At 43.9% G+C, this 25,961-nt stretch overlaps 1 protein-coding gene across 1 annotated transcript; it reads right to left on the reverse strand.

The window, feature by feature from the left end:
- Positions 1-805: 805 nt before the first annotated feature.
- NAAA (N-acylethanolamine acid amidase) lies at positions 806-25,961 on the reverse strand. The gene is made up of 11 exons (XM_007122565.4): positions 24,556-25,961; positions 23,762-23,926; positions 21,159-21,285; positions 16,995-17,085; positions 12,726-12,802; positions 7,314-7,486; positions 7,092-7,154; positions 6,276-6,342; positions 4,912-4,940; positions 3,423-3,531; positions 806-1,547 (listed from the first exon to the last, which is right to left on the reverse strand). Exons 1-10 carry the CDS (start codon positions 24,753-24,755, stop codon positions 3,456-3,458), a joined length of 1,068 nt encoding a protein of 355 aa, XP_007122627.2. The 5' UTR covers positions 24,756-25,961; the 3' UTR covers positions 806-1,547; positions 3,423-3,455.

Below are 25,961 nucleotides of genomic sequence, written 5' to 3' on the forward strand. Positions count from 1 at the left end.
AACGCCACTGCTAATTTCACTCCATTTCCCCTCAATGTTAACTCCAGAGTGAAACTTCTGTCAACATCCCTCCCGGCACCGTTGCATCCTGAACACCCCCACTGACTGTAGCAATGATGGTACCACTCCCGATAAACTTAAAATTACACTACTACAACCACCCCACTCACGCCCTCACTTTCATAGTCTTTGTCCCCAAAACACCTTAAACCCAATTACCCTGTGCCATCACGTTAGAGAATGGACTTCTCGGCTTGGAGGAATCCTCTCAGAATGCTCTCAAAACATCACTGACCCCTGGCTGATGAATGACAATAGCCCCATTCCCACAAATTCACCAATAAACAGTGCCACTTCAGCTGGAGTCCTTTGTGCTCATCCAGTTTCATCTTCGTTTGTGAAGGATGGCATCACCCCTGGGCTTATAAATGTCTGGATAGTTGGCAAATGGGAGGACAGTTCTCGTTAGGATATCTAGTTGGTCCACTATCCATTCATAACCGATCTGAAACCAATCTCTGGGCCAACCTCTTAAGCCTACTTCAGAGAACCTAATGTTAACTACCCAACAGGCTCCATGACTCTGGGTCTGTCTCCTTGGCAGATCTTTCCTCCTTTCTTGGTTTGGAGTACACATCAATGAGCACATGATTAGAAATCTATCCATTACCCTAGGTTACACAGCTGGCTCCACCCCTAAAGCAATGGCTGCCCAACAACAGGCTTAGATCCTGTCAACTTCAGTAATAGAAGAGCCAGTTATTTTGCTAGCAAAAGCAAGTTTATTTGGGAATAGCCACGGGAATTACAATTCAGGATATGTAAACTATGGCAGACCATAGGCAAATCCAGAAAACAGGAAAGAGGAGTTTGCTTTCATAGTGAAAAGAGGGAGTTGGGATGGACTGTAATACTGAAAGAGTTCACTGGAGGAGGCTAGGGGTCCAAAGTATGGAGGCTTCTCATTGGTTGGGCAGCTACAGTCTGATTGGCTGGGCTGTCATCAGACGTCGAGTTTTCTTCTTCCTGCTGGATAGGAGAGTAGGCAACACCTTCCTGTCTGAGATATAGGCGCATATCTCTTCCTGTTTGGAGTAATCGATGATGCACTGGTCGGGGGACTCCCCCTACAGGTCTGTCTCCGCTTCAATTTTAGCTGAGGTTTCTTTAATTAATTCCACAATTCCTTAGCTAAGGTGGTATTAGACAGTCAAATTGCCCTTAGCTAACTCCTAGCAGAACAAGGTAGTATATGGTGGCAGCAAGAACAACTTGTTGCACATGGATAATTTTCTCTGGGGAAGGAGAAACTCAATTACATAAAATCAGGGAACAAGTACACTGATTACAAGTTTCACCTGATTCCCCATGGTCCTTCAATCTTTAGGACAATTATACAAACTGGATTTGTCATATTACTTTTAGTTTTGACTTGTATAATCATTTTAAAACTTTGTACCTGTTGCCTGTCAAACATCTGCAGAAATGATCCACCAAACAGTATTATGTCAGCTCAGTGCTTTCAGATGATCTCCAAGGCTTACAACCTTGATAAGACATAATTTAAGAATGGGAGATGCCTGAGAGCTCCTCCTTCTACCTTCCTTGTTGCTCAAATGTGGCCCTGCGGTTTCCAAATGCTACTTGCTCTTTCCCTCCAACATAACTCCCAGGAAAGGTCCTTCCCAGCAATGAGGGACACAGACAAAAATATTTCAACCAAAAGAAAAAAAAAAACCAACCTGATGCTGCATCAGTTATGCTTTCAGAGAAAGATCTTGATCAAAAAGGAGAAATGTGAAAATGGATAAAGCATACTTGATTTTAAATGGAGTGTGAAAGCCATGAAAGGAGAGTTCTTACCCTTGGTTTCAAATTACAAAGCCAGCAGGAAGAAAGACTTGCATTTCTCAGTAACAGCAAACTGACCATCACTTACAACCAATGTGCAACTGCAACAACCCTGAACTCCTGTTCTCCTCTCATGAACTTTTGTTCAAAACAACACTCCCCGGTTTCCTCCCAGATTCCAATAAAAGCTAACCTTCCCTTTGTTCCTCAGATATGCCTATGGTCCTTCATGGTTTGCTTGTCCCAAATTGTAATTCCTCTGCTATTCCCTCTGCTAAACTCATCTTTGCTTAATAATAATTGTTGTTAATTTTATTTAAGTTTGGCAGACTCTTCCAGAAGCACTTCATAATGAACAAAGAGGTCTTGCCCGCTCATTTCTTTCTGAACTGAGGTATGACAAAATAGCTATAAGTAATGGTGAGAAGCTGGGAATAAAGCCCGAGGATATGACTCGCCCTCTGAGACCGAGTATCTTTGAGATGTTAAAGCCAGAACAGAAGAAGCTAAGAGATGGTCAAGGCAAACCCTGAAGGAAGGTGAATGAGGACAGCTATTACCCACTTTACCACAACACGCTCCAAAGTGATCCTCCTTGCTGCCCCCACTTCACAGGGTTGAAAAGTTTAATGAGGAACGAGCCTGTATTGGTCATAAAATATAATCTTATCACTTTATTTTTTAAAGTGCAGCTCTTCAAAAATTTCATTTAAAAAGATCATCTGTAGGGCTTCCCTGGTGGCGCAGTGGTTGCGCGTCCGCCTGCCGATGCAGGGGAACCGGGTTCGCGCCCCGGTCTGGGAGGATCCCACATGCCGCGGAGCGGCTGGGCCCGTGAGCCATGGCCGCTGAGCCTGCGCGTCCGGAGCCTGTGCTCCGCAACGGGAGAGGCCGCAGCAGAGGGAGGCCCGCATGCCGGGGGGGAAAAAAAAAAAAAAAATCATCTGTAAGGAAAAAAAATGCACTTAATTTAAACACTGATTTTAAACATCCCCATAAGTGAATGAACAAAACATCAGGCTAGGTTTATAAACTCCAGGAGATCCCTGCAATAGGAAAAGGTGGCCTGTCAATAGGTGACTGCCAAGATGGTTTGATTTTAGGGACAGCAAGAAAGGACTCCTGCTTTTTTCCTCATGTCTTTCCTCTCACCTATGGCCTCACTGATGCCTGAAATAAATTTTGAGCGTCCTTGGTCCTTCAGTGTCTGTCTGATCCTGCAAAGGAGCTGGGCCTGCCTCACTGTGACTTTGGAGACACATAAGTCTTACCAGATATTTGCCCCTCTGCGTAAGTGAAGAGGTAACGCTTTGCCCTGAAAGCAGGTTTTAATCAGGGGCGAAGGGCACTGAGCACCAGAAGACTAGCTTTCATACGAACAATTCAAAATAAATACTTAAGAGTGACATTAACATGACACAAATAACAACCATACACTCAATGCCTGTCAGAAAATATTATGTATGTATAAATGTTAAGGATGCTACTATCTTCTAGGAGAAATACCAGCTAATGTCCTCCTTCCCCCACCCCTAACCGCTGCCCTCCCCCCCAAAAAAACTTTAGCAAACCTTCATAGCATAGGTGAATTCACTCTTCTGCTTTTAACTCAGGTTTCTGATCCTAGTCATGTACTTGTCTGGGCTGGCAGCACTCATTACCGTAGTATAAACTGTGTAGCTGAAAATGAGAGGAATTTTAACATATACATCATTTTCTCTAATATTCCAAAGAGGGGAAAAAACATCCCAAGCTCTTTTCCTAATACTTGGGACCCAGGACAAGAATACAAATAGAGACCCACATATGTCAGGCTATTTAAAAGTTATAATTCAAGCAACCACACAAAGTGTTCTTTCCTATTTTGACAACACTGTGGAAGGCCAAGTTCGAAATTCTCAGACTCCCCAGAGTTCCACACTGTGGCAATGAGGGAGAGCTGGCCTTGGCCTGCAGCCCTGCTCTGCCTACCCCACAAATGGCACATATGTGGACACTCATCTAGGCTTCATGCACCACCCCCAGCAAACAGCCATCCCTTGGCCACCACCAAGCACAGGACGTCCATGACGGCTGCACACTGCCATCAGGAGAACACCCAGGGAAGTGGACCACACAGGCCCTGGAAATGGCTTGGGCGCTGTTCAGGATGAGAATTCCAGGGTTCTGGGTATTTGGGCCAGACTCTGAGTGGATTCCTTATATCATGGGAGAGTCAGAGGAAGGCCAGAGTGGGGCCCCGAAAGCTCAGGGATCAAGACAGGGGGTCCACTGGCCCAGATCTAAGGAGGAAGTACAATGTCACTTAACATTCTGCAGAGCAAGAGACCCAAATAACTTGTGCACATGCACGTACGCATGCACATACACACTGAAGCTCCTACCCTTCACTCCCTGCAACTACCTTTTGCCCCAGACACCAGCTGGAATGCCTGCTCAAAGCATTGGGAGTGGGGCAGTTTAGGAATAGGCACTGGCACCCCACAGCTGAATCAAACACTGGGCTGAAGACAGCACTATGAGAACATGCAAAGCTTGTCCAAGGGGAAGGAAGGCTCCCTGAACAGGACCTCAGTTGCTTATTTACTTTAGTCATAATTCTTTTCTTTTTAAAATTTTTAAAAAAATTTATTATTTTTGGCTGTGTTGGGTCTTCATTGCGGCGCGTGGGCTTTCTGTAGTTGCGGTGAGCATGGGCTACTCTTCGTTGCCAGCTTCTCATTGCGGTGGCTTCTCTTGTTGTGAAGCATGGGCTCTAGGTGTGCGGGCTTCAGTAGTTGTGGCACATGGGTTCAGTAGTTGTGGCTCGCAGGCTCTAGAGTGCAGGCTCAGTAACTGGTGCAGGGGCTTAGTTGTTCTGTGGCATGTGGGATCTTCCTCCCTGCCAGTAGAATGCTGGTCCCAGGAGAGCAAAGAGTCTGTTTTGTCACAGCTGGATCCACAGCACCTAGAAAACCTGCTCTGTGGGAGCCCTCAGATCCCTGCTGAGCCAAAGAGTGCAGGAGAGAGTCTACTGTGCCAGGGTGATGTATGAACAGACGTGCTTAACATGTCACTTACTTGTTATAAACTGGAAACACTGACAAAACCTGCACAGGAGAAATCATATTAAAAATGATTAGAAATTCGAAAAGATTCATACACCCCAATGTTCATAGCAGCACTATTCACAATAGCCAAGATACGGAAGCAACCTAAGTGTCCATCAACAGATGAATGGATAAAGAAATTGTGGTATATATATCCAATGGAATATTACTCAGCCACAAAAAAGAATGAAATTTTGCCATTTACAAAACATGGATGGACTTGGAGGGCAATATGCTTAGTGAAGTAAGTCAGACAGGGAAAGACAAATGCTGTGTGCTATCACCTATATGTGGAATCTAAAAAACAATACAAGTGAATGTATATAGGAAACAGAAACAGACTCACAGATATAGAGAACAAACTAGTGGGAGAGAAGGAGGAGGGGAGGGGCAAATTAGGGGTATGGGATTAAGAGGTACAAACTACTATGTATAGAGACGTCCCTGGTGGTGCAGTGGTTAAGAATCCGTCTGCCAATACAGGGGACACGGGTTCGACCCCTGGTCCGGGAAGATCCCACATGCCACGGAGCAACTAAGCCTATGCGCCACAACTACTAAGTCTGCGCTCTACAGGCCGTGAGCCACAACTACTGAGCCCGCGTGCCACAACTACTGAAGCCCATGTGCCCTAGAGCCTGTGCTCTGCAACAAGAGAAGTCACTGCAATGAGAAGCCTGCGCACCACAACGAAGAGTAGCCCCCGCTCGCCGCAGCTAGAGAAAGCCCGTGCACAGCAACAAAGACCCAATGCAGCCCCAAAAAACCAAAAACCAAAACAAAACTATTATGTATAAAATTAGCTATAAATACATTATATGGTACAACACAGGAAATACGGCCAATATCTTATAATAATTATAAATGGAATATAACCTTTAAAAATTGTAAATCACTAAGTTGTACACCAGAAATTTATGTAACATTGTACATCAACTATACCTCAGTAAAATAATAATAATAATAATAAAAGACCATTAAAAGGTAGGAGAAATATGCACAGAATATCAATAGGAATAAAATAACCACTGAACACTTTGGTGTACCTTGGGGTGACAGAGTTAGACTTTCGAAACCTTTCTCTTTTTTTTCTTTTAAACAAATGAACACGTTACAACTATGCTTTTTTCTTTAACGTGCAGAAAAACTCAGGTGAAGATGATAATTTAACCTAAATGGTTACAAGTTCAGAACATGTTTTTCTTTTAAATGTTTTCAACCAGGTAAAACTTCTACTCTAATATTGCTTGATTTCAGAAGAATTTTTTTTTTAATCACTACTGAGAAAGACACCAAACATCCTGGGTAAAAGCTAGACATCGTGACACAAGTTACCTGAAAGAGCGTCTCCAGGCTGAGGTTTGCCTGTCCCGTGGCATTAAGAGCTTTGATGGCAGGTGTTCTGTAAGGACAATGGTCAAAGGTCACTTGGCACTTCAGGAAACTCTGAATCCCACAAGCTCTCATTTTGGGAGGCTCAATGCAAGGCCTAGCCTCATTATCTCCCTTTCCCCCAAACAGATTCTGGCCCCATGCATGTTTGCTACCTGGTCTCAAACCACCATGGTGGAATTAATTCAACCCCGTCTGCTCAAGGAAGCCAGGATGATGAAAATGTTTTCTGTGAACTGAACAGTTGCCACCAAACACACGGGTCAGTAAAGCCAAGGAAAAATATATAACTACTTGCCTTTTGGGGATGCACTGACTTATAATTATAGAATTTTCAAAATTAGAAGGGAAATTAAAGCCCCCCAACAGTTTAATTATTTAAGTGCAGGGAAATGTTTTCCTTCCCAAAAAGTCTTACATAGAAAACCATGAACCTTGTTTCATCCTTTCCTTTTACAGATGGGTGAACAGAGGCCCAAGAGGCCACCCAGTGAGTCATCAGCAGAGCTAGTGGTGGAATCTAGAACTCCTGACCCTGAGGCCAGAACCAACCTTGTCTTCCCAACTCCCAGCCATCTGCCAAGAAGCTCCTTGCCATGCCCTCCACCACATACCACACTCTCCCATCCTGGCTAAGGGCTAAGGTACATTTTCTGGGCGGGGACAGCACCTATGGTCCTCTCCAGTTCCCGTAGCAAGAGGGGCACATTCTCCTGACCGCAAGAAAACACTGCAAATCAGAAAGTGTTTACAGACTACCTTCGGTCGTCTCTCTTAGGCACTGGCTTCCAATGGTCATAATTTGTCTCAACTCGGAACCACCTGCAACACAGCACATCATCTTGTCTTAGCCAAGGTCATTTGGGACATAGCTAAAGAAAAAGTATAGAAAAATTAAAAAAAATACCTCTAGTTTCACCAATTAAAGAAAAAAAAAAAGATTACTGATACAAAACGACCAGAGCCTTTAATTCTACTCACGCTCCGTTTAAAGGATCTAGAGGCCATATGTCTGCTGGGCCATCTCTGTTCCTTGTGATGACCACTCCCTCCCGGGGGGATGTGCCACCAACAATGTAATAAACATCAGCAATAAGGGGAGTCTTGGCCAATTTGTAAACAGCTGCTTCAAAGTTTTCTGATTCACTCAGGGTCTGAACAAAAAAAAACACAAACCTGCATCAGCATGATCATACGCGGCAGTTATCCACACCAACTGATGGACAGATGGTCCAAAGCACATTCTCCTGCTATATTAAGCCATGGCTATCATCTTGAACTGCTCTGACCGCATTCCCTTGTCATCAGGGATCCTGAGATGGAAGAAGCCTCGATGGAAAGCCAACAGCAGCAGGGTTTTTCCTCACAAAAGAAGAGAACTTTGACAAGTTCTCTTTGGTGAGAGACCCGGCTCACCAAACACAGGCTGCATGATTTCGAGGCAGATCACCCTCGCAAAGATCTCCCCATGTTTCTTCATTCATCTGTTCTTTTAGCAGATATTTCCTGAATACCTGCTATGTGCTAGGCACTGTGCCGGTGTGGGAACAGAGCCGTGAATATGATGGACCCAGTCCTTGTTCTCCCCAAACTTCCAAAGATGAAAGTAAAGTCAACAGGCAATAGTGACACAATGTGATAAGTGTCAACACAGGAGAAGGAGATGCTGTGGAAGTCACAGCAGGGCACCCATCCTTACCCAGGCCATTGAGAAGGTCCCTCAGGGAGGTATCGCATGAGCTGAGGTCAGAGAGACAAACAGAAGTCAGAGCAGAGAAGATGGTGGTTGTGGGGTTAGGAATGGGCGTGGAGAAGAGAGTTGTAGCTCAATGGAATAGACTGGCAAAGGGCTGGAGATGAAAGACAGCGTGCTGCATTAGAACATCGAGCTGAACTGGGCTTCATCAACACTTCCATAGGTCTGCAGCATGGATGGTTAAGAGGATCACTTTCCAAATATTCAGCTTCCACGTGTGCTCCTTCCTCAAGCTCATCTGCTTGAGAACGTCCTGGGTAGAGGGCCAGCCCCATCCACCTATACCTTCACCAACACTCTTCCACCACTTCTGGAAAGTACAGCCATCCTGCTCACCCATCCTGAAGAGTGCCAAAGCACAGTGTCAAGGGCGGGGAGAGGGTCAAACAAAAGAACAATCCAAAACATTGGTGCCTGCAAAGGTGCCATCGTTCAACACCATAAACCATTAACCACGGCAAGCTCTGTGGACTGTTCCCTGCCTTATACATATCACTGTTAGGGTGGGGTAGTTAGACTTGAGTTGGTTTGTTCTAAACTCAGCAAAATTATAAGTGAGGCAAAAGGAGTGATGGAATAGTTTTTGGATTATGTCACCTATAGCATCCCCCAACTACTATCTAAGAACTCATCGCCTCTAACAGAATTCTATGAGAACAATGCAAAAGAACATCAGTAAGAAATACTGAAGGCAGTGGTGCCTGATTTCTTTCACCCAAGTGGCACACTCAGGGAGACAGGTACCTTATCTATCTCAGGGAATGGAGGAAATGGGCAGTGACTGCTAATGAGTACAGGGTTTCTCTTTAGGGAAATGACGATGTTCTAAAACTGATTGTAGTGATGGCTGCACAACTCTGTAAGTACACTAAAAACCAGTGAGTTGTATACTTTAGATAGATGAATTGTATGACATGTGACTTGTATGGCATTACCTCAATTAAATATATGTCTACCTTATGACCCAACAATTCCACTCTTAAGTACTTCATAACCAACTGAAATGGATATATGTTTACAAAAAGACTTGTACAAGAATTTCTACAGCAGCCTTATTCACAATAGCCCTGAACTGGAAACAACCCAATGCCTATCAACAATAAAATGGATAAATTGTGGTATACTCATACAATTGAATCTTCTTCAATAAAAAAAAAGCAATGAGCTAGTGATACAAACAAGGATGAATCTGAAAAACATTATGCTGAGGGAAAGAAAAAGAGTCCATATACTATGATTTCATGTAAATGAATTCTAGAACAGGCAAAACTTCCTATAGTGATAGAAGTCAGAGTGGTGACTGGGAGGAGGTTGGGTGTCAGAGGAGGTTAGAAATTGACTGGAAAGGAGCACTAGGGAAATTTCCAGGGACATTTGGAAATGTCGGCCAACTAAACATGGTCACTCGCCATCTGCCTCTACAAGGATTAGGTCACTAGCCACTGCAGTCGCTGACCTTCAACACATCCTGAAAGGAGTTCAGGGTGGAGATCAGGAATAAAGCACTCTGTGCTCTGGGAAAAACTGGCAGAACAGGTCTTCAGATAGTTAGATATTTTCAGGAGAAGATTTTTTGAGCCCAATTCTTTCATCTCCTCATACCTAGAAAAGCACTAAAATCATTAATGGCGACATCTGCTTCTCATGACTGGCAGTGAGGCTCAGCCAACATGTGTGCCTGACTACATATACCCTCTTCACTAAAATCCTATATAACACTGACCTCTCCCCCTACCTCTCTGAAGCACTTTCTCAGAGCTATGGGAAATGCTGTCTCCCAGGCTATAGTCTGCATTTTGCCCCAAATAAAACTTAACTCACAGCTCTCATATTGTGCATTTTTTTTTCAGTTGATATATTCTATATCTTGTTTTGTTGGTGGTTACATGGATGGATAAATGAGTGTGTAAAATTGTCAAAACACACTGAATTAAACCCTTAATATCTGTGCATTTCATTGTATGTAAATTATATCTAAAAATTTTTTTAAATCACTGGTGTTTAGATTCCCCGGATAGACTGATTGATTGATTTGTGTGGCTGCACCAGATCTTAGCTGTGGCATGCGTGATCTTTAGTTGTGGCATGTGGGATCTTTAGTTGTGGCACGTGGGATCTAGTTCCCTGACCAGGGATCGAAGCCAGACCCCCTGCATTGGGAGCACAGAGCCTTAACCACTGGACCACCAGGGAAGTGCCTCCCCTGGACAGATTTTAAATTATAGTTTTATTTTTAAATGTCAACATGTACAATACACTGGATTTCTGCAGCTTTTTAATCTTATGATGAAATACTTTAGAAGTCATCTTTAAAAATATGTGAAAGATGCACAGTTTGTCAACATCTTTAGGGAATATTTAAGTAAAATGTTTAGGAGAGGGCTTCCCTGGTGGCAAGTGGTTGAGAATCTGCCTGCCAAAGCAGGGGACACGGGTTCAATCCCTGGTCCGGGAAGATCCCACATGCCGCGTGTGGCGAGCATTGCCCTCTGAGGAATGCGCCATTAAGACCCTCATAAGCCTCAGGACCCGATTGTACTCTCCTTGGTATGCATCCTGGACTTTATGGTATGAACGTAAAAAAGGAGATGGCCTTTGGCCAGATCGCTCCAGGGACCTGCTCAGTTACTGAGAGTCCCTGGTTGTTCCCTAAAGCTAGGATAAGCAACGCTGGAGGGGAAGTTGGTGCCTTTGTGGAATAAGCAATTAGCCCGTCTCTCGCCTGCAGCAGCAGGGTGTTCGAGGCCCGGCGCCGGTCTCTCGCCTGCAGCAGCAGGGTGTTCGAGGCCCGGCGCCGCACTGAGACCGAGCCCTCGAGAGACAGTGGCATTCCTTTCTTTTAGGTCACAATGACTATGCAAAGTCCCTGCAGATATGGTGGCGACTAAGCCGAGATAAAAGACCAGTTCTACAGAACAATGTTTACACAAGGTTTCTGCTTTAGGGCGCAATGTCTGTTAAGAGTCCCTGCTTTAGGGGTATATATATGACTATGCTTTGTTATTAAACTTGCCTTGCAACCATCAGTTGTTTGTGCCCTTCTGATCCCATAGCTTGGTGCTCTCAGTTCCCTACCCCCTCTCGTCGATTGTTGCAGCACTTTGAGGACCCGCCGGGGCTGGAGGCAGCCGCGGAGCAACTAAGCCTGTGCGCCACAACTACTGATCCTGTGCTCTAGAGCCCACGAGCCACAACTACTGAGCCCGTGTGCTGCAACTACTGAAGCCCGTGCGCCTAGAGCCCATGCTCCGCAACAAGAAAAGCCACCGCAATGAGAAGCCCGCGCACCGCAACAAAGAGTAGCCCCTGCTCGTCGCAACTAGAGAAAGCCCGTGCGCAGCAACGAAGACCCAACACAGCCAAAAGTAAATAAATAAATAAATTTATATAAAAAAAAAAGTTTAGGAGAATTTCAAGTCCACAGGGGCTTGATCATTTAGAGCAGGACAAGGAAGGGCCAAAAAGGCTAAACCCAGGCAGGGCCAGATCCTTTCACCAGAGATGTGCTCCTGAAAATGTGCTTTCTATGGTCAGATTACAAGTTATATGTGGCCTGGAACCCTGCTGACTAATAGCGAACCTAAAGCTGATGTTCCTTTTGCTGTGTGTAGAGCTACCTTCTAATGCATTTGTTTTGCTAATTCAGATACTTGGAAATGGAGATTAAGATATCTGCAATTGGAGATTCTAAAAGGAGGGCACATCTATGTCTGTAGAAAAACATACCATCTTTTATCTCAATTAGCTATTGTGGAAAACTCTAGCCCATGACAAAGATTCTCTTCTTGACCGAACTCTATCCAGGCTCCCTGGAGCCCTCTTCTCAACTATGCCTTAACCTCAGCCTATAAAGACCTGGACAAACACTATCACAGCTTCTGACAGCTCAAGGCCGCTACGATGACTGTAGCCCCCTTATAGTGCCTGCCTGAAAAAACTCAAGGCTTCCCAAAGAATTTACAGCCAATACCTGAAGATAGGGCCCCTATGTCCCAGTCTCTGCGGGAGGGTAGGAGGCTGACTTACTTCACATGGACAACTCCCTCCTTTCTACTTTTGCTGATTTTTCACTTCTCTGACTCTACTGTGCTCCCCTCACCCCTCCCTATTTCCTCATTCTCCCTTTAAAATACTCAGTCAAGTAGAAGTTAAGTTCCATTCATGCTGGATACTTTTCCCTATTGCAATATTATACTACTGATAAAAATCTGTCCTTGGGCTTCCCTGGTGGCGCAGTGGTTGTGCGTCCGCCTGCCGATGCAGGGGAACCGGGTTCGCGCCCCGGTCTGGGAGGATCCCACATGCCGCGGAGCGGCTGGGCCTGTGAGCCATGGCCGCTGAGCCTGCGCGTCTGGAGCCTGTGCTCCGCAACAGAGGGAGCAGAGGGAGGCCCGCATACCACAAAAAAACAAACAAACAAAAAAATCTGTCCTTAACACTTTAACTAGTGTCCCGCTTTATCTTTGGTACTTATTATCAAAAAAGGTGACAGGCATTTTGTAAACCTTTAGATGCTTATTCTTGTCAGGAGCTTCTTACATTAAAAACAACATTGTTAAATGACACAGCATCACAACATGAACAGAGTTTAGAACATGACATTAGGGTGAGGTGGGCTCGACAGTAAAAATACTCACAGTGCGGATAAGCCAGCTGACCGGTGAGTGTCTCTGAAAAAGGGCAGCGATCATATTCTCCCACCACCAGCCTTTATCTGCCAAGGATGGAACAATAAGTAAATGCTCGAATTGCTGCCCCAGAGCTACGTTTTAAAATTCCTAAATCTTGTTTCTTTCCCATAGTACAAGTTGATGCGGGAGAAATGGTGGTGGATGAAGAGTGATTTTATTAGCAACCAGTTTTCAAAGATGAAGCCCAAATTTCATGGCAACATATAAACATGTATATGTGTGAGTGTATATATGTATTTCATATGTGTGTATGTGTATGTGTGTGTGTATATATATATATATAGTCTTTTATCTGGAAACAATGATGATTATGTTAAAGGAAATCATTCTATTATATTACTTCAGGCAAAATGAAATTATGTAGCTAATAAGAAAAGGGACTCAATAGTATTTGGAAGGGCTTCCCTGGTGGCGCAGTGGTTAAGAATCCGCCTGCCAATGCAGGGGACACAGGTTTGAGTCCTGGTCCGGGAAGATCACACCTGCAGCGGAGCAGCTAAGCCTGTGCGCCACAACTACTGAGCCTGCGCTAGAGCCCGCGAGCCACAACTACTGAAGCCTGTGCGCCTAGAGCCTGTGCTCTGCAACAAGAGAAGCCACCACAATGAGAAGCCTGTACACTGCAACGAAGAGTAGCCCCCGCTCGCCGCAACTAGAGAAAGCCCGGGCGCAGCAACAAAGACCCAAAGCAGCCAAAAATAAATAAAAATAAAATAAATAAATTTATATAAAAACACAGTATTTGGAAGACTGTAGAGCATGTATATATTTCAGAACTTTAAGTAAGATTTGGGCTCTTTTTTTTTTTTAATGCTTTTTAACATCTTTAAAATTATCTGTAGGGGATTTATTTCCAAAGAAAAAATTTCATTCAAGAAATAAGCATTTCATTCAAGAAATAAGCATCTACTAGCCACCACATCCAGACTTGGTCCAGACCCTTGGAATTTAACAGTAACCAGAAGAAACTAGTGTACCATTAAATAACAAGGTTTTGATAACCATAATAAAGTAAAACAATAATGTAATCATGAGTGACAAGAGAGGACTCTCTGAGAGGAGCATAAGGATAGCCCCTCTGAGTTGTGGACATATAGCTAAGGCGGGCAGTGCATTCCAGACAGAAGGAATAGGTGTCAAGCTTAAGGCAGGGACAAGTTTAGCAGATGTCAAGAAAAGAAAGAACGCCAGTGAGGTTCAGGTGGAGTGAGGGAGAAGCATAAAATGAGGTGCTGGAGGTGATCACGTAGAGTTTTGAGGTCAGAGTCAGGGTTCTGGATTTGTCACGTGAAATGGAAAGTCAGGGACTTCCCTGGTGGTCCAGTGGTTGAGAATCTGCCTTGCAATGCAGGGGACGCCAGTTTGATCCCTGGTTGGGGAACTAAGATCCCACATGCTGTGGGGCAACTAAGCCCGTGCGCTGCAACTACTGAGCCCATGGGCTCTGGAGCCCATGCATCACAACTAGAGAGGAGCCCACGTACCACAACCAAGAGCCCACACGCTGCAACAAAAGATCCCGTGTGCCTCAACTACGCAGACAATAAATAAATAAATAAATAAATAAATAAATAAATATTTTTTTTTTTAAAAAGAAGAAATGGAAAGTCATGGTAGGATTTTTTGTTTTTTAAGATGTTAGGTGTAGGAGTTTATTATTTATTTTTGTTGTGTTGGGTCTTCGTTTCTGTGCAAGGGCTTTCTCTAGCTGTGGCAAGCGGGGGCCACTCTTCATCGCGGGGCGCGGGCCTCTCACTATCGCGGCCTCTCTGGCTGCAGAGCACAGGCTCCAGACGCGCAGGCTCAGTAGTTGTGGCTCACGGGCCTAGTTGCTCCGCAGCATGTGGGATCCTCCCAGACCAGGGCTCGAACCCATGTCCCCTGCATTAGCAGGCAGATTCTCAACCACTGCGCCACCAGGGAAGCCCCATCATGGTAGGTTTTAAGCAAGGGAACGACCTGATCATGCAGCTGCAGGGTGGAGAAAGTTCAGGAGGGTGAGAACAGTAGTGGGGAGATCAGATGGACAGCTAGGCAGCAACATAGGTGTGACAGCCTAGCAGGGAAGGTGGAAAGAATGGACAGGGAGAGTCTCGTTTTGGTGGTAGAGCTGACAAAACATAGGGACCGAGGGGTCAAAGAATTCTGGTAGCAACTGGTTGAGGAGAAGTGCCATTCCCTGAGACATGGAAAATTAGGAGAGGTGTAACTTTGGGTGGAGGAGTAAGGGCAGGAAAAGGGGAAAAGAAAAGAGCAAGAGATGTGCTTGAACATGTTAAGTCTGGGATGCCTAGGAGACATCAACGTGGAGATGCTGAGCAGGTAGTTGGACACTTCAATCTGGGGCTCAGAAGAGGGCCAGCCCAGAGATGTGACAACAATGACCAATACGTCTATGGCCCTTGCTCTGTGCCAGGCATTGCTCTAGATACCTGACATACATGAACTCTTTTCATCCTTACAGTGGCTATTATCGTCTGTTTTTTCAGATGAAGAAACTGAAGCACAGAAAAGTTAAGCACCTTGGTCATGATCACCAGCTAGCAAGTGACAGCACCAAGGTATAAACCCAGGCAGCCTGGTTCTGGGGTCTGAGATCTTATCCGCAGGTGGTTAGGTCTCCCACACTCTATGCTGTTTGTTAGTCCTCCTCCTTTTCTTATCCTTATTCATATACTAAAGGCACTGTTGGCCCTCTCCATAATATCCAGAAACTTAACTGAAGATCTTAATTATCGCTATTAATGAAGAGATGTTATTTTATCGTTCAGGCATTTTAACTTAGTCTTCGCAGACTAAAGATATAACTAGTTTTCATTAGCTTAAGGTTAAAAAAAATTTTTTTAAGAAATTTGACAGTATTTAATTAAATGTGTATGTAAAAAAATAACTCAGTTACTTTTAAACTGCTCATACCATAACTATCAGTTAAATAATTTGAGTCACAAGATGATGGAAACAAAGCCCCTTTTGTTTACACGTTTACAGTCATTCTCTGTAAAACTTCAGTAACTGTCATGCTGTGGTTTGGGTACCACTGGTTGAGAATTAGTCTCACTCATAGCTGACATGTGAGAAAATGATGAAGAAATACATGAGGATAAAGAACTGAGTCCCTTGGACACTGATATATCCTTAACCAGCATCTTCCTGGTCCAGCCTATGTAAAAAGATAAGAATACATCAAAGGAAACAAGTTGATCAGGGGTTCATCAGATGACCAACACTACACTTTAAGAGACTCCATGTACCTGTCTTTCTCCTTTATTCCGTTGCAATTCCTGAGGACAGAGACCAGAGCTGGCTTATCTCAGGGTTTCCCACATATTGGGAAACTGAGTGGTGTCCCCTGAGATTTAGGGGATGGTAGTGGGGTTATTTAATAGAGCAACCAGGCAAGGACCCAGGAGATCAATTTGAGAACCATCTCTCCCATCAACTAGCTGTCCTTTTATCTTGTAGCCTTAGTTTCCTCCTTTGCATAATGGATGCGGTTAATGATATCAGCCCAGCCTATCTAACAGGACTGTTGTGAGGGTCTAAGGAGAAAACTCAAAAGTAAGTGCACAGAAAACCTTAAAGTGTTTTACTTGTATAATGCCACCATATATCCTCTGATTACTGCAATAGCTTCCAGACAGTCTTCTGCTTCCATCTTAACCCAACATGATCTAGTCTCTACAAAGCAGCCAAATGATAGTTAAGAATAATATAAAGGTAAAACAGATCTGTTCACTCCCTGTCCTAAAATCTTCCTAGGGCTTCCATTTTGTTTAAAACCCAAACTCCTCCTCATGACCCTGCACCATGGCCTCAGCCTTCCTCTCTGTCTCTGTCACTCCCCACTTACTCCATCCTGTAACCACATTACACAGTCTTTTGTTTCTGGAATCCACCAGGAATGGTCCTCCCCCAGCTTCTGCACACCTGGATCATGTGGGTCAGGCCTTCCCTGACCTTATACCTGCAGTACCTGCTGCACGCCCTCCTTCATTCTCTATCACATCTTCCTGTTTTACTTTCTTGGTAGCATTTATCACTAGCTGAAATAATCTTCACTGCTTACTTGCACACTGCCCACCTTCCCCCACTAGAATGGAAGCATGTAGCGTGGAAGGTGTTCCATATGTTCTGTTGGGTGAGTGAATGAAGAAGTACTTGGATAAAACTGAACAGGGATAGGGCTAAAAGTGCTTGGCAGTTTGTTCTGCTTACCTCGTTCGTCACCAGAAACGGTAAACTTGTGCCAACTCTGACCCGTCCATAATCCTACATAGCCAATAAAGGTGGTTCCTGAGAAGGCAATCTGAAATCAAGAGATAAGGCATCATCTCAACACTCCAACCAAATGCACATTGAAATCACCTGTTTTGTCCCACAATTTCATGGATTTTTTTCTTCTTATCAGTTCCAACATAATAGAATAAAAACCCTGAAATAGCCTTCTGGAAGATTTAACTTTGGGGGTCCATGGATAGAAGTCAGTGGATCTGTGACCTCGGATGGGAAAAAAAAAAAAAGTACATCTTTATTTTCACTAGCCTCTAACTGAAATTTTACCCCCTCTGTAATGCATGCACGCAAGAACTCATGTAGTCATAGCAGTGCCTGTGACTCCATCACCAGGAGAAATTCAAGTATTTTCACATACATAATGGCATCATACCTATGTTGATATGGTATACATACATATCTTGAAATATCATTCATACTTATCACTACTCTGAATTTATGGTAGTTTCTAGACCCACTGCTAAATTCTACCAGTTAATGTGTTAAGAAAAAGTATAATATTGAAATGGCTGTATTTCAACATAACTGGTTTCTTCACAATCTCATGAATTTTATTTCATGTATTTATGAAACATTATTTTGAGAAGGGATCAAGGGCCCCTCACAGAAAAAAGTTAAGAAGCTCCATCCTAGAAGTAGCAAATGGGCTTCCATTTAAAAACTTATGTTGACTCGATTATAAGAGATTAATATCATGCATCTTACAAGCTCTGTGAAGTAAGGGGAAACAAGTGAGACTGTTTGTCAGTAATAATCAAATTTAAATTTTAAATATTAAAAAATTCTTTTACATGCATCTTTCATTTAATCATGATTATTCCATGAGTTGTAGTGATCACACCTACTTTTTTTTCGTTTTTTTTTTTTTTTTTTTTTGCTTTGCTCCCACTTTAAATGAAGGAAATGAACTCTAATGATTACAAGACAACACTATATCCCTGAGGAGAAAAACAAACTCTATCAGTTATTTCAGATACCAGATACCCAGCTCACATGGTTCAGTAAAGATCAACTAATACTTTTGTATTTTGAGAAATGAACAGGCCTAGCTTACTTTTTTCCTAGAAAGCTGAATTTTAAGTAATTTTTCATTTAATTGTTTATTTCTACCTTGTCTGGTTGTAAAATAAAGTGGCTAAATTACAAGGGGAAAATGCAATGGTCTTAATTTCATAAATGACCTCTTCCCCGAGACTCAGTGAGGGTCTTCCATGAATTCTCCCCATTTCCATTCATGGCAGTAAAACGGAAATAAGTCTACCTCACTACTAAAGCCCTTATAAAACATAACTATAGGGGAAAAAGTAATCACACAGTCACTTCATTCACATGGCACACCAATCCTCACATCAGTGTTACTCTTGAAGAGCCAGCAAATTAAAGTTACAAAAATCAAAATCCCTGGTAGTTTCCAAGATATTTGATAACACATAACTACAAATAATTATAAGATATTATTTGTACGCTATTGTATCTTGTAGCTCTGAAAAACTGTATTTCTAAATGTCTATGCTTTCCAACCGTCTGTGCCAGGTCAGTTAACATAAACAAAGCCCTAGCTGGGGCAGGAGACTCTAATTTACAATCTGAATTCTGGGGAGACAGCTACTTGAAGGCTGAAGGCCTGGGTTTTGTCCCACCTCTGCCTCATCTCCTTGTGTGATGTGGAGCAAATTAGTCTTTGTTAAGTCTCGGCCCTTTCATCTGAAAAATGGGGATAGAAATGTTGACTTGAGCCTGCCTCTGCAGGGCTATCATGAAGATCAAAGGAGGTCCTGTATCTGAAAATACTTTTAAAATTATGAACACTAGATAAGAATAAGGGCTTAATTATTGGATGACTAACCTGTTCTTAATTTAGCAAAGCAATTTATTAGCCATGAGCCCTCAGCAGAAAGACAATACCCAAGTGTAAACTGTTAAATTCGGTAATAATAGCCTGACCACTGAGATAAGCCACACCAATAGACCATTTCCCATGAGAGCTCCAGGAGAAACAAATGAAGCAACACCTGTTAGTTAGGGTGAGTCTAGAGGGAACAGTTGAAATTATTTTTATTGCATTTAATCTTTTGTCGATTTTTAAGAATTTTTGCTCCTTGTAGAATAATGGAGAAAAGCATAAAGTAGTAAAAATAATTATTGTCCCCTATTATTATTCCGTAATAATTACTAACATTTTAGCAGATGTCCTTTCACAATTTATTTTCATGGATATTCTGTCATTGCTACCACTTAAAACCAATTTTGAAGTAAATCTTCAGCTACAAATTAAATTGGTAATAGTGGTGAAGTAAAGGAATGAAATTGGGAAAGTAGAAACTTTCACCTTAAATATTTCTGTACTGTTCGAATGTTTTATGAGAAAGTTTTTGTTTGTAAAAGCAGACGACCAACTGAGTATTTAGTAAATGAGTTTCTAGTATTTGTGACTCAACCCCTAAATGAAAGAACTAAATAAAGTCCTTAAACAGTGTCCCCCCCAAAGCCAAGATCTGACTTTTGCATTCTCTGTTCTGTTTCATGCAATGACATGCTTTGTGTACACAATGAACATTGATGACTGCTATCTCTCTAGATATTTACACAGAAATGTGACAATAGTACATACTAGGTTGTACTATTAAAGGAACTATGATGAAAATAAAATGATGTCTACGTATAATTTCTTAAAGATCAAAAATAAGAGTAGTGTGGGTCAATTATACTTTTAGAGTGAAGGACTATTTATTATTTGGCCACTATTTATCAAGCATCTACCATAGGCTTTGCATAGAATACTTCATTTAACCTTTATAACTATCTCCATAAAGTAGTTATTAACCTCTCTGGGCTGTAATCTGCAAAATGGGTTTAAGTAATTTCCCAAGCTCACAAAGGAAGTGACAGAAGCAAACTTCAAACCCAGGACTGTCAGATCCCCAAATTAGGTGTTCCTAGACATTACACTACCCAGCCCCTCTATTCTAGAAGCAGACTGAACGTGGGAAAGCAAAGGAAAGAGCTGATTTAGCATCATAAATGGAGACCGATCATACACCCATAGAAACTTCCCTAGGGAAAACTGATTGACCTCTGTAAGTAGATTCTCAATAATAATAAATGACCCTTGTTTCTACAAGCATACTTGATGTAAATCTCTCTTGTGGTTTTGTTTTTCCAGGAGGTTGATGTTTTTTGTATCTTAAATTGATAACACAGTTAAGCTGCAGACCAAGTGACGGCTAACTTGGGTTAGCAAGTCTCTCTGATTTCTGAATCTTACACTGTACGGAGTATACCTGCCCATTCTTTATGAACTGCACATCCACTGTCAACTTGCGTAAGAAATTTCCAAAAGAGTAATCCAGATTCCGGCCATGATAAATGTTGCCTTTGGAGTCCTGAGCCACAATACTGGTGCAGAATCTGGGAAAAGGGAAAAATTCAACATAAGTGAACAAGAAAAAGGAAATGAGTTTTTCATTTAAAAAATAAGTCCTCAAAGTAAAACAGTTTTCTTCCTTATAACAGACACATATGCTATATAATCCCTGTGGATCATAATTCAAGATGAAAACGACAACTGGACACAACAGCGTTCGTTCAGTGTTACTAGACCTCTGCCCTCAGCACACAGGACATTGAAAACATACTGAATGCGAATTTCATCCTAAATCTAAATCTGAAACGGACTCATTCTGGGCTCAGCGAGTTCACTGAACTTTGCTTAGTCCTCTGCTTGGCAGTATGTAGTCTATTTAATACACCATTCAAGTCTGGCTCAAGCTCAACTCTCTCTTCTCTGGATTTCTCAGAGCAAGCACCATGGCTGATTTAGCATCATAAATGGAGACCGATCATACACCTAGAAACTTCCCTAGGGAAAACTGATTGACCTCTGTAAGTAGATTCTCAATAATAATAAATGACCCTTGTTTCTACAAGCATACTTGATGTAAATCTCTCTTGTGGTTTTGTTTTTCCAGGAGGTTGATGTTTTTTGTATCTTAAATTGATAACACAGTTAAGCTGCAGACCAAGTGACGGCTAACTTGGGTTAGCAAGTCTCTCTGATTTCTGAATCTTACACTGTACGGAGTATACCTGCCCATTCTTTATGAACTGCACATCCACTGTCAACTTGCGTAAGAAATTTCCAAAAGAGTAATCCAGATTCCGGCCATGATAAATGTTGCCTTTGGAGTCCTGAGCCACAATACTGGTGCAGAATCTGGGAAAAGGGAAAAATTCAACATAAGTGAACAAGAAAAAGGAAATGAGTTTTTCATTTAAAAAATAAGTCCTCAAAGTAAAACAGTTTTCTTCCTTATAACAGACACATATGCTATATAATCCCTGTGGATCATAATTCAAGATGAAAACGACAACTGGACACAACAGCGTTCGTTCAGTGTTACTAGACCTCTGCCCTCAGCACACAGGACATTGAAAACATACTGAATGCGAATTTCATCCTAAATCTAAATCTGAAACGGACTCATTCTGGGCTCAGCGAGTTCACTGAACTTTGCTTAGTCCTCTGCTTGGCAGTATGTAGTCTATTTAATACACCATTCAAGTCTGGCTCAAGCTCAACTCTCTCTTCTCTGGATTTCTCAGAGCAAGCACCATGGCAGCTAACTATTTTGCTCCACAAATTGTTTCACTTTGTCTCCTTGGAAAAAGGGTGAACTATTTAGGGGCTTGCCATTTTCCTGTCCCCCTTAAAGCTCCCTGCAGAGAGCTAATAAGAGAAAAGGATCTTTTAAGAACTCCCAGCCAGAGAGATATATTTTGAGGAAAAGACGAAGAGGTTTGTTAAGATGTCTAAAGGTCCATATTCTCTGAGAATATGTAACGTTATGTAAAAAATACTTGAATACATCATGTCCAATTCTGGGACAGGGGAAAGATATGTACACACACACACACACACACGAAATATCCTGAAGGATGAATAGTCATTTCTGAGTAACAGGATTGTGGTTAATTTTCTTTATACTTTTCTGTATTTACTAATTTTCTATGATTACATATTGTCTTTATAATTAAGAGAAAACAAATGTTACCTCCTTGTCTGTTTGTTTAACAAAGGAAGCTTGGTCAGGTTGTAATTTTTTCCAAGGTCTCTGATTTTCAAAGAGTTCACGTCAAGAAGCAAACTGATCAAACACTGGAAGTAGCTAAAGCAAAGTTTGTAGACTCTCAAAGGTGATTTTTCAAAATTGGAGAGACAACAATTCTTTCATGTCATGCCCAAATGTTTTGGTGTGAGGTGGCCCACAAGCACAGGGAACAACTAGGGAGCCAGGCTCTGCTTTGGGAGATGCACTGCACTGTGCTGGGGACACGTGCTTTTAGCAGCAACTCTGACCACTCACCATGCACCTGACTTTCAGCAAACTGTCCCCTCTGAGGCTTGGTTTCCACATCAAAAAAAGTAATACAATCTCCAGTGCCTCATACCCAGTAGGCTCAATAAAGCGTCGCTAGTCTTACTTAATCTGATTCAAAAAGCCTTATACCAGAAATGAGGACAAAACATTTCCTTTGTTAATGCTAGTGGAGTCTGATGGTGCTTTTTCTTGCCAGGCGATTCAGTATATACCTTAATATCAAATCCAAAAGTTAGAATTTTTTTTACTAGAATTTTTGCTTTAGTTGATTTGAATACAGTGACTCCAACAAAGGACGAGAAAAATGAAAATGAAAATAAATTGATTTTTTCATTGAGAAAACCACATGTCTGAATAGGAAAAAGATGGGGGTAGGAGACGAGGAATGGCAAAATTAACTTAGGTCAATTGAAAGGCACTTTAATACATCTGTGTCTTAAAACATTTCCCTGAAGAGGAAGGAAGTCACAGTGCTTCTTAACCTACTCTACCTAGATGTTCTGGGAAGATGGCAGCAGGCAGTAAAGTTTCATTATCCACAGGAAAAAAAAATTTTTAAACATCTTTCGGCAGCGAGAAGCTATAAGTATCTACAAGATGTTACTAATGAGTCTGGTCTGGTGGCAAAACAGTAAGTCCTGAAGACAGAAACCAAGTCAAATCTCTCTTAATTCCAGGACCTGTTACTGAGCCAACAGACTTGAGGCTCTCCCTGCACTATGCCTGGGATCAACCACACACTCCATATTGCTTTCCCCTGTGTGTGCCACAGCTGATCATGTCCACTCCGGGTACCAAATACTGGCTTGCCCCTACTAGCCAGAACAGTGTAGCCTGTGACCCCAGTCCTGGAGGCAACAGGCTCAGAAAGAGGAATCATGATCACTAGCCATGATGAACATGGAAAGTTAAATGCAGGGGGACCAATGAATGCTGGGACAGCCCCCTGCATTATAAGGCTGGGCAGTCATTGGATTAACTTGAGTGGGATTATTCCAAGACCTTCCTGGGAAAGTACATGTTGAGCAGAGTTTCAAAAGTGGGATGCTACCTGGATTGGTGAAGGGAGAAAAGGGGACTTCAGATAGAGGAACAGTTCAGTGTTGAGGCCAAAGAAGCTGCTTTCCTTCTCGAAGCTCAATAATCTGCTGCTCAGCTTTACCCAGAGAAGCAGAGGAAGCCCTGGAGGTTTCTGGGCAGCCCGGTCACCACCCTGCTTTTATTACACTGAAAACCTGTCTCCTCCCACTCAGATGTGGCAGGAATCCGGGTCAAGTCTCAAATTAATCCGCGCTAGCGCGGGGCACTCACGCGGTGGACTCGTAGGCCAGGTTAAGGAGGATGCAGTCGGCCAGGCTGAAGTTCAGAGCGCCGCACTGGCCGCGGATCTCGTCGGTGAAGGGCTGGGGCAGGAAGAGCTCCAGCTCCCAGACCGCCTTTCGGATCAATGCGAGGACCCACTTGGGGACATTTTCCCTAGAAATGAGGAACCACAAGAGTGTCTGATCTGCTCAGAGGTTCGGAGGGGTGCGAGTGTGTGTGTACTGGGGGAGAGGGTACCTAAAGCTCTCATCCTTAGGGGTGAGTTCTAGGTGCCTCGCTTACCCAGAGAGTTCACAGTCCAGGTCCAGCCGGCATCACCCAAAACGCAGCGTCCAGAAGAGAAAAGAACACTCCGAGAGAGGGAAGTAGGGCGACCGAGAGTGGTCCCCTAAGGGGTGGGCCTGGGGGCCCATGAGGCCATTCTAGGGGTGCGGGGCTGCGTCCCCTACTCGGTAGCTGAGCAGCCAGCCGGGGCGACAGCCCGGGCGACAACCCGCGCGCCACCCTGATCCAAAATGGCTGGTGGACTGGCGTGCCACTGGAGACACCGAACTTGAAAGTCAAACCAGCTGCGCGTGATCATCCCCAGCCCCGGCGCTGCCTGGGGCACTAGCAAATGCCAGCTCTGGTCCCCGCCACCCCTGCACAAGCCAGACGCCCGGGGTGAGCGCCATGGGGTGGAGGGCAAGGGTCACGAATCTCAGTTTGACGCACATTGGGCAGCAAGCGTCCGTGCTTTGCCGCTCTCCGACCCCCGCCCGCTCCCCCTGTCCTGCGCTCACCCGATGATACGCGCCATAGCGGTGCGCAAGAAGTCGCGGTCGAAGTGCTGCAGCACAGGCAGCCAGCGCAGCTCGGGGGCCGCGTCCAGGCTCACATTGAAGAGAGGCGGGGCGGGAGGCGAGGCGGCGGCCGACACCCCGGCCCCGGCCAGCAGCAGCAGAGCCAGCGCCGTGCGCGCACTCGGACCGGCGGCTCTCATAACTCGAGCGGCCTCAATTGGACCCCGGCGGCCGCGGCCCGCGCCCTGGGACAGGACTGGAGGACGAGAAGGAGGAGGAGCCTGGGCGGAGCCGGGAAGGCTGGAGGCGGAGCCCGCGCGCCGTTTGGCCCGCCTAGTCACCCGGGACCCGGAACGGTGTGGGGAGCCGCCTCCCCAAGTCTAGCATCTGCGCTTCTTGCCCCAGTGCCTCCGTGCCACGCCCCCGCCCCCGGCCAAGGGTGCCGCCCTGCTCCGGGTCCCCCGGGGGCGCTAAATGCGGCCGCTAGCTTTTCGTCCCCCACTCTCCGCCCCATCCCACCCACGTGGGCCGAGAGAGCGTAATCTGCGGCCTGGAGGGCGTTTACGAAAATGGTTTTCAGCAGCGAAGAGGGAGCCAGCAGAGTCCTATTGCGGTAGTTAGGGCCTTCCCACCCCCGCCTCATTTGCTCTTATTTAAATTCTTCAAAGGTTTATCTGGATTTTATAAAGGGAAGGAGAGCTTTCTCAGTTCAGCAGTCTCAGTTCTTTTCAGTTTCTTTAAAAAAGCTAAAAAGGTAGCTAACATTTACGTGCAAAGTGTTTTGCCCACTCTGTCTCATTTGACCATCAAAACAAGCCAGAAGGTATGTTCTCCTGACTCATCCCTGTTTTCCTGATGAGGAGTGTTATGTAATTTGCCCGAGGTCACATCGCTGGTGAGCTAGCCTCAAAGCCAGACTGTCAGAATCCAAATTCCACCTTCACAATCATTAACCTGAAGCAGCCTCACCTTTTCGCGTTCCCAGTATGGGAGACAAAAGGTGTTAGGCTCAGGAAAATCACCAGACTTAATAAGGCTGGAATATTCTTTTAATGGTTAGCACGGTCGTCCGTAGGTAGAGTAAATGTGTAGGGGAAACTTGGAAAGTAAGCTTTTTTCAGCACCCTCCCCCAACTAGAATACACCATCACTACCTCTGATTTTTTCCCATTTTTTAAATTGAAGTATAGTTGATTTATAATGTGTTAATTTATGCTGTACAGCAAAGTGATTCAGTTATACACGTATATATATGCTTTTTTTATTCCTTTCCATTATGGTTTATCACAGGATATTGAATATAGGTCCCTGTTCTATACAGTAGGACCTTGTCGTTTATCCATCCTATATATAATAGTTTGCATCTGCTAACCCCAAACTCCCAATCCATCCCTCCCTCACCCCCC

Source organism: Physeter macrocephalus, chromosome 7, assembly GCF_002837175.3.
Source record: "Physeter macrocephalus isolate SW-GA chromosome 7, ASM283717v5, whole genome shotgun sequence".
Classification (NCBI taxonomy): Eukaryota; Metazoa; Chordata; class Mammalia; order Artiodactyla; family Physeteridae; genus Physeter; species Physeter macrocephalus.

Bases quoted from the DNA above. Each gene is read 5' to 3' on its own strand.
- NAAA (XM_007122565.4), bottom strand. From the start codon at position 24,755: ATGAGAGCCGCCGGTCCGAGTGCGCGCACGGCGCTGGCTCTGCTGCTG. The intron at 17,086-21,158 runs GTATACTCCGTA...TCTTGATTTCAG, and splicing joins AGTTCATAAAGAATGGGCAG to ATTGCCTTCTCAGGAACCAC. The intron at 12,803-16,994 runs GTAAGCAGAACA...CATCCTTGGCAG, and splicing joins CGTTTCTGGTGACGAACGAG to ATAAAGGCTGGTGGTGGGAG.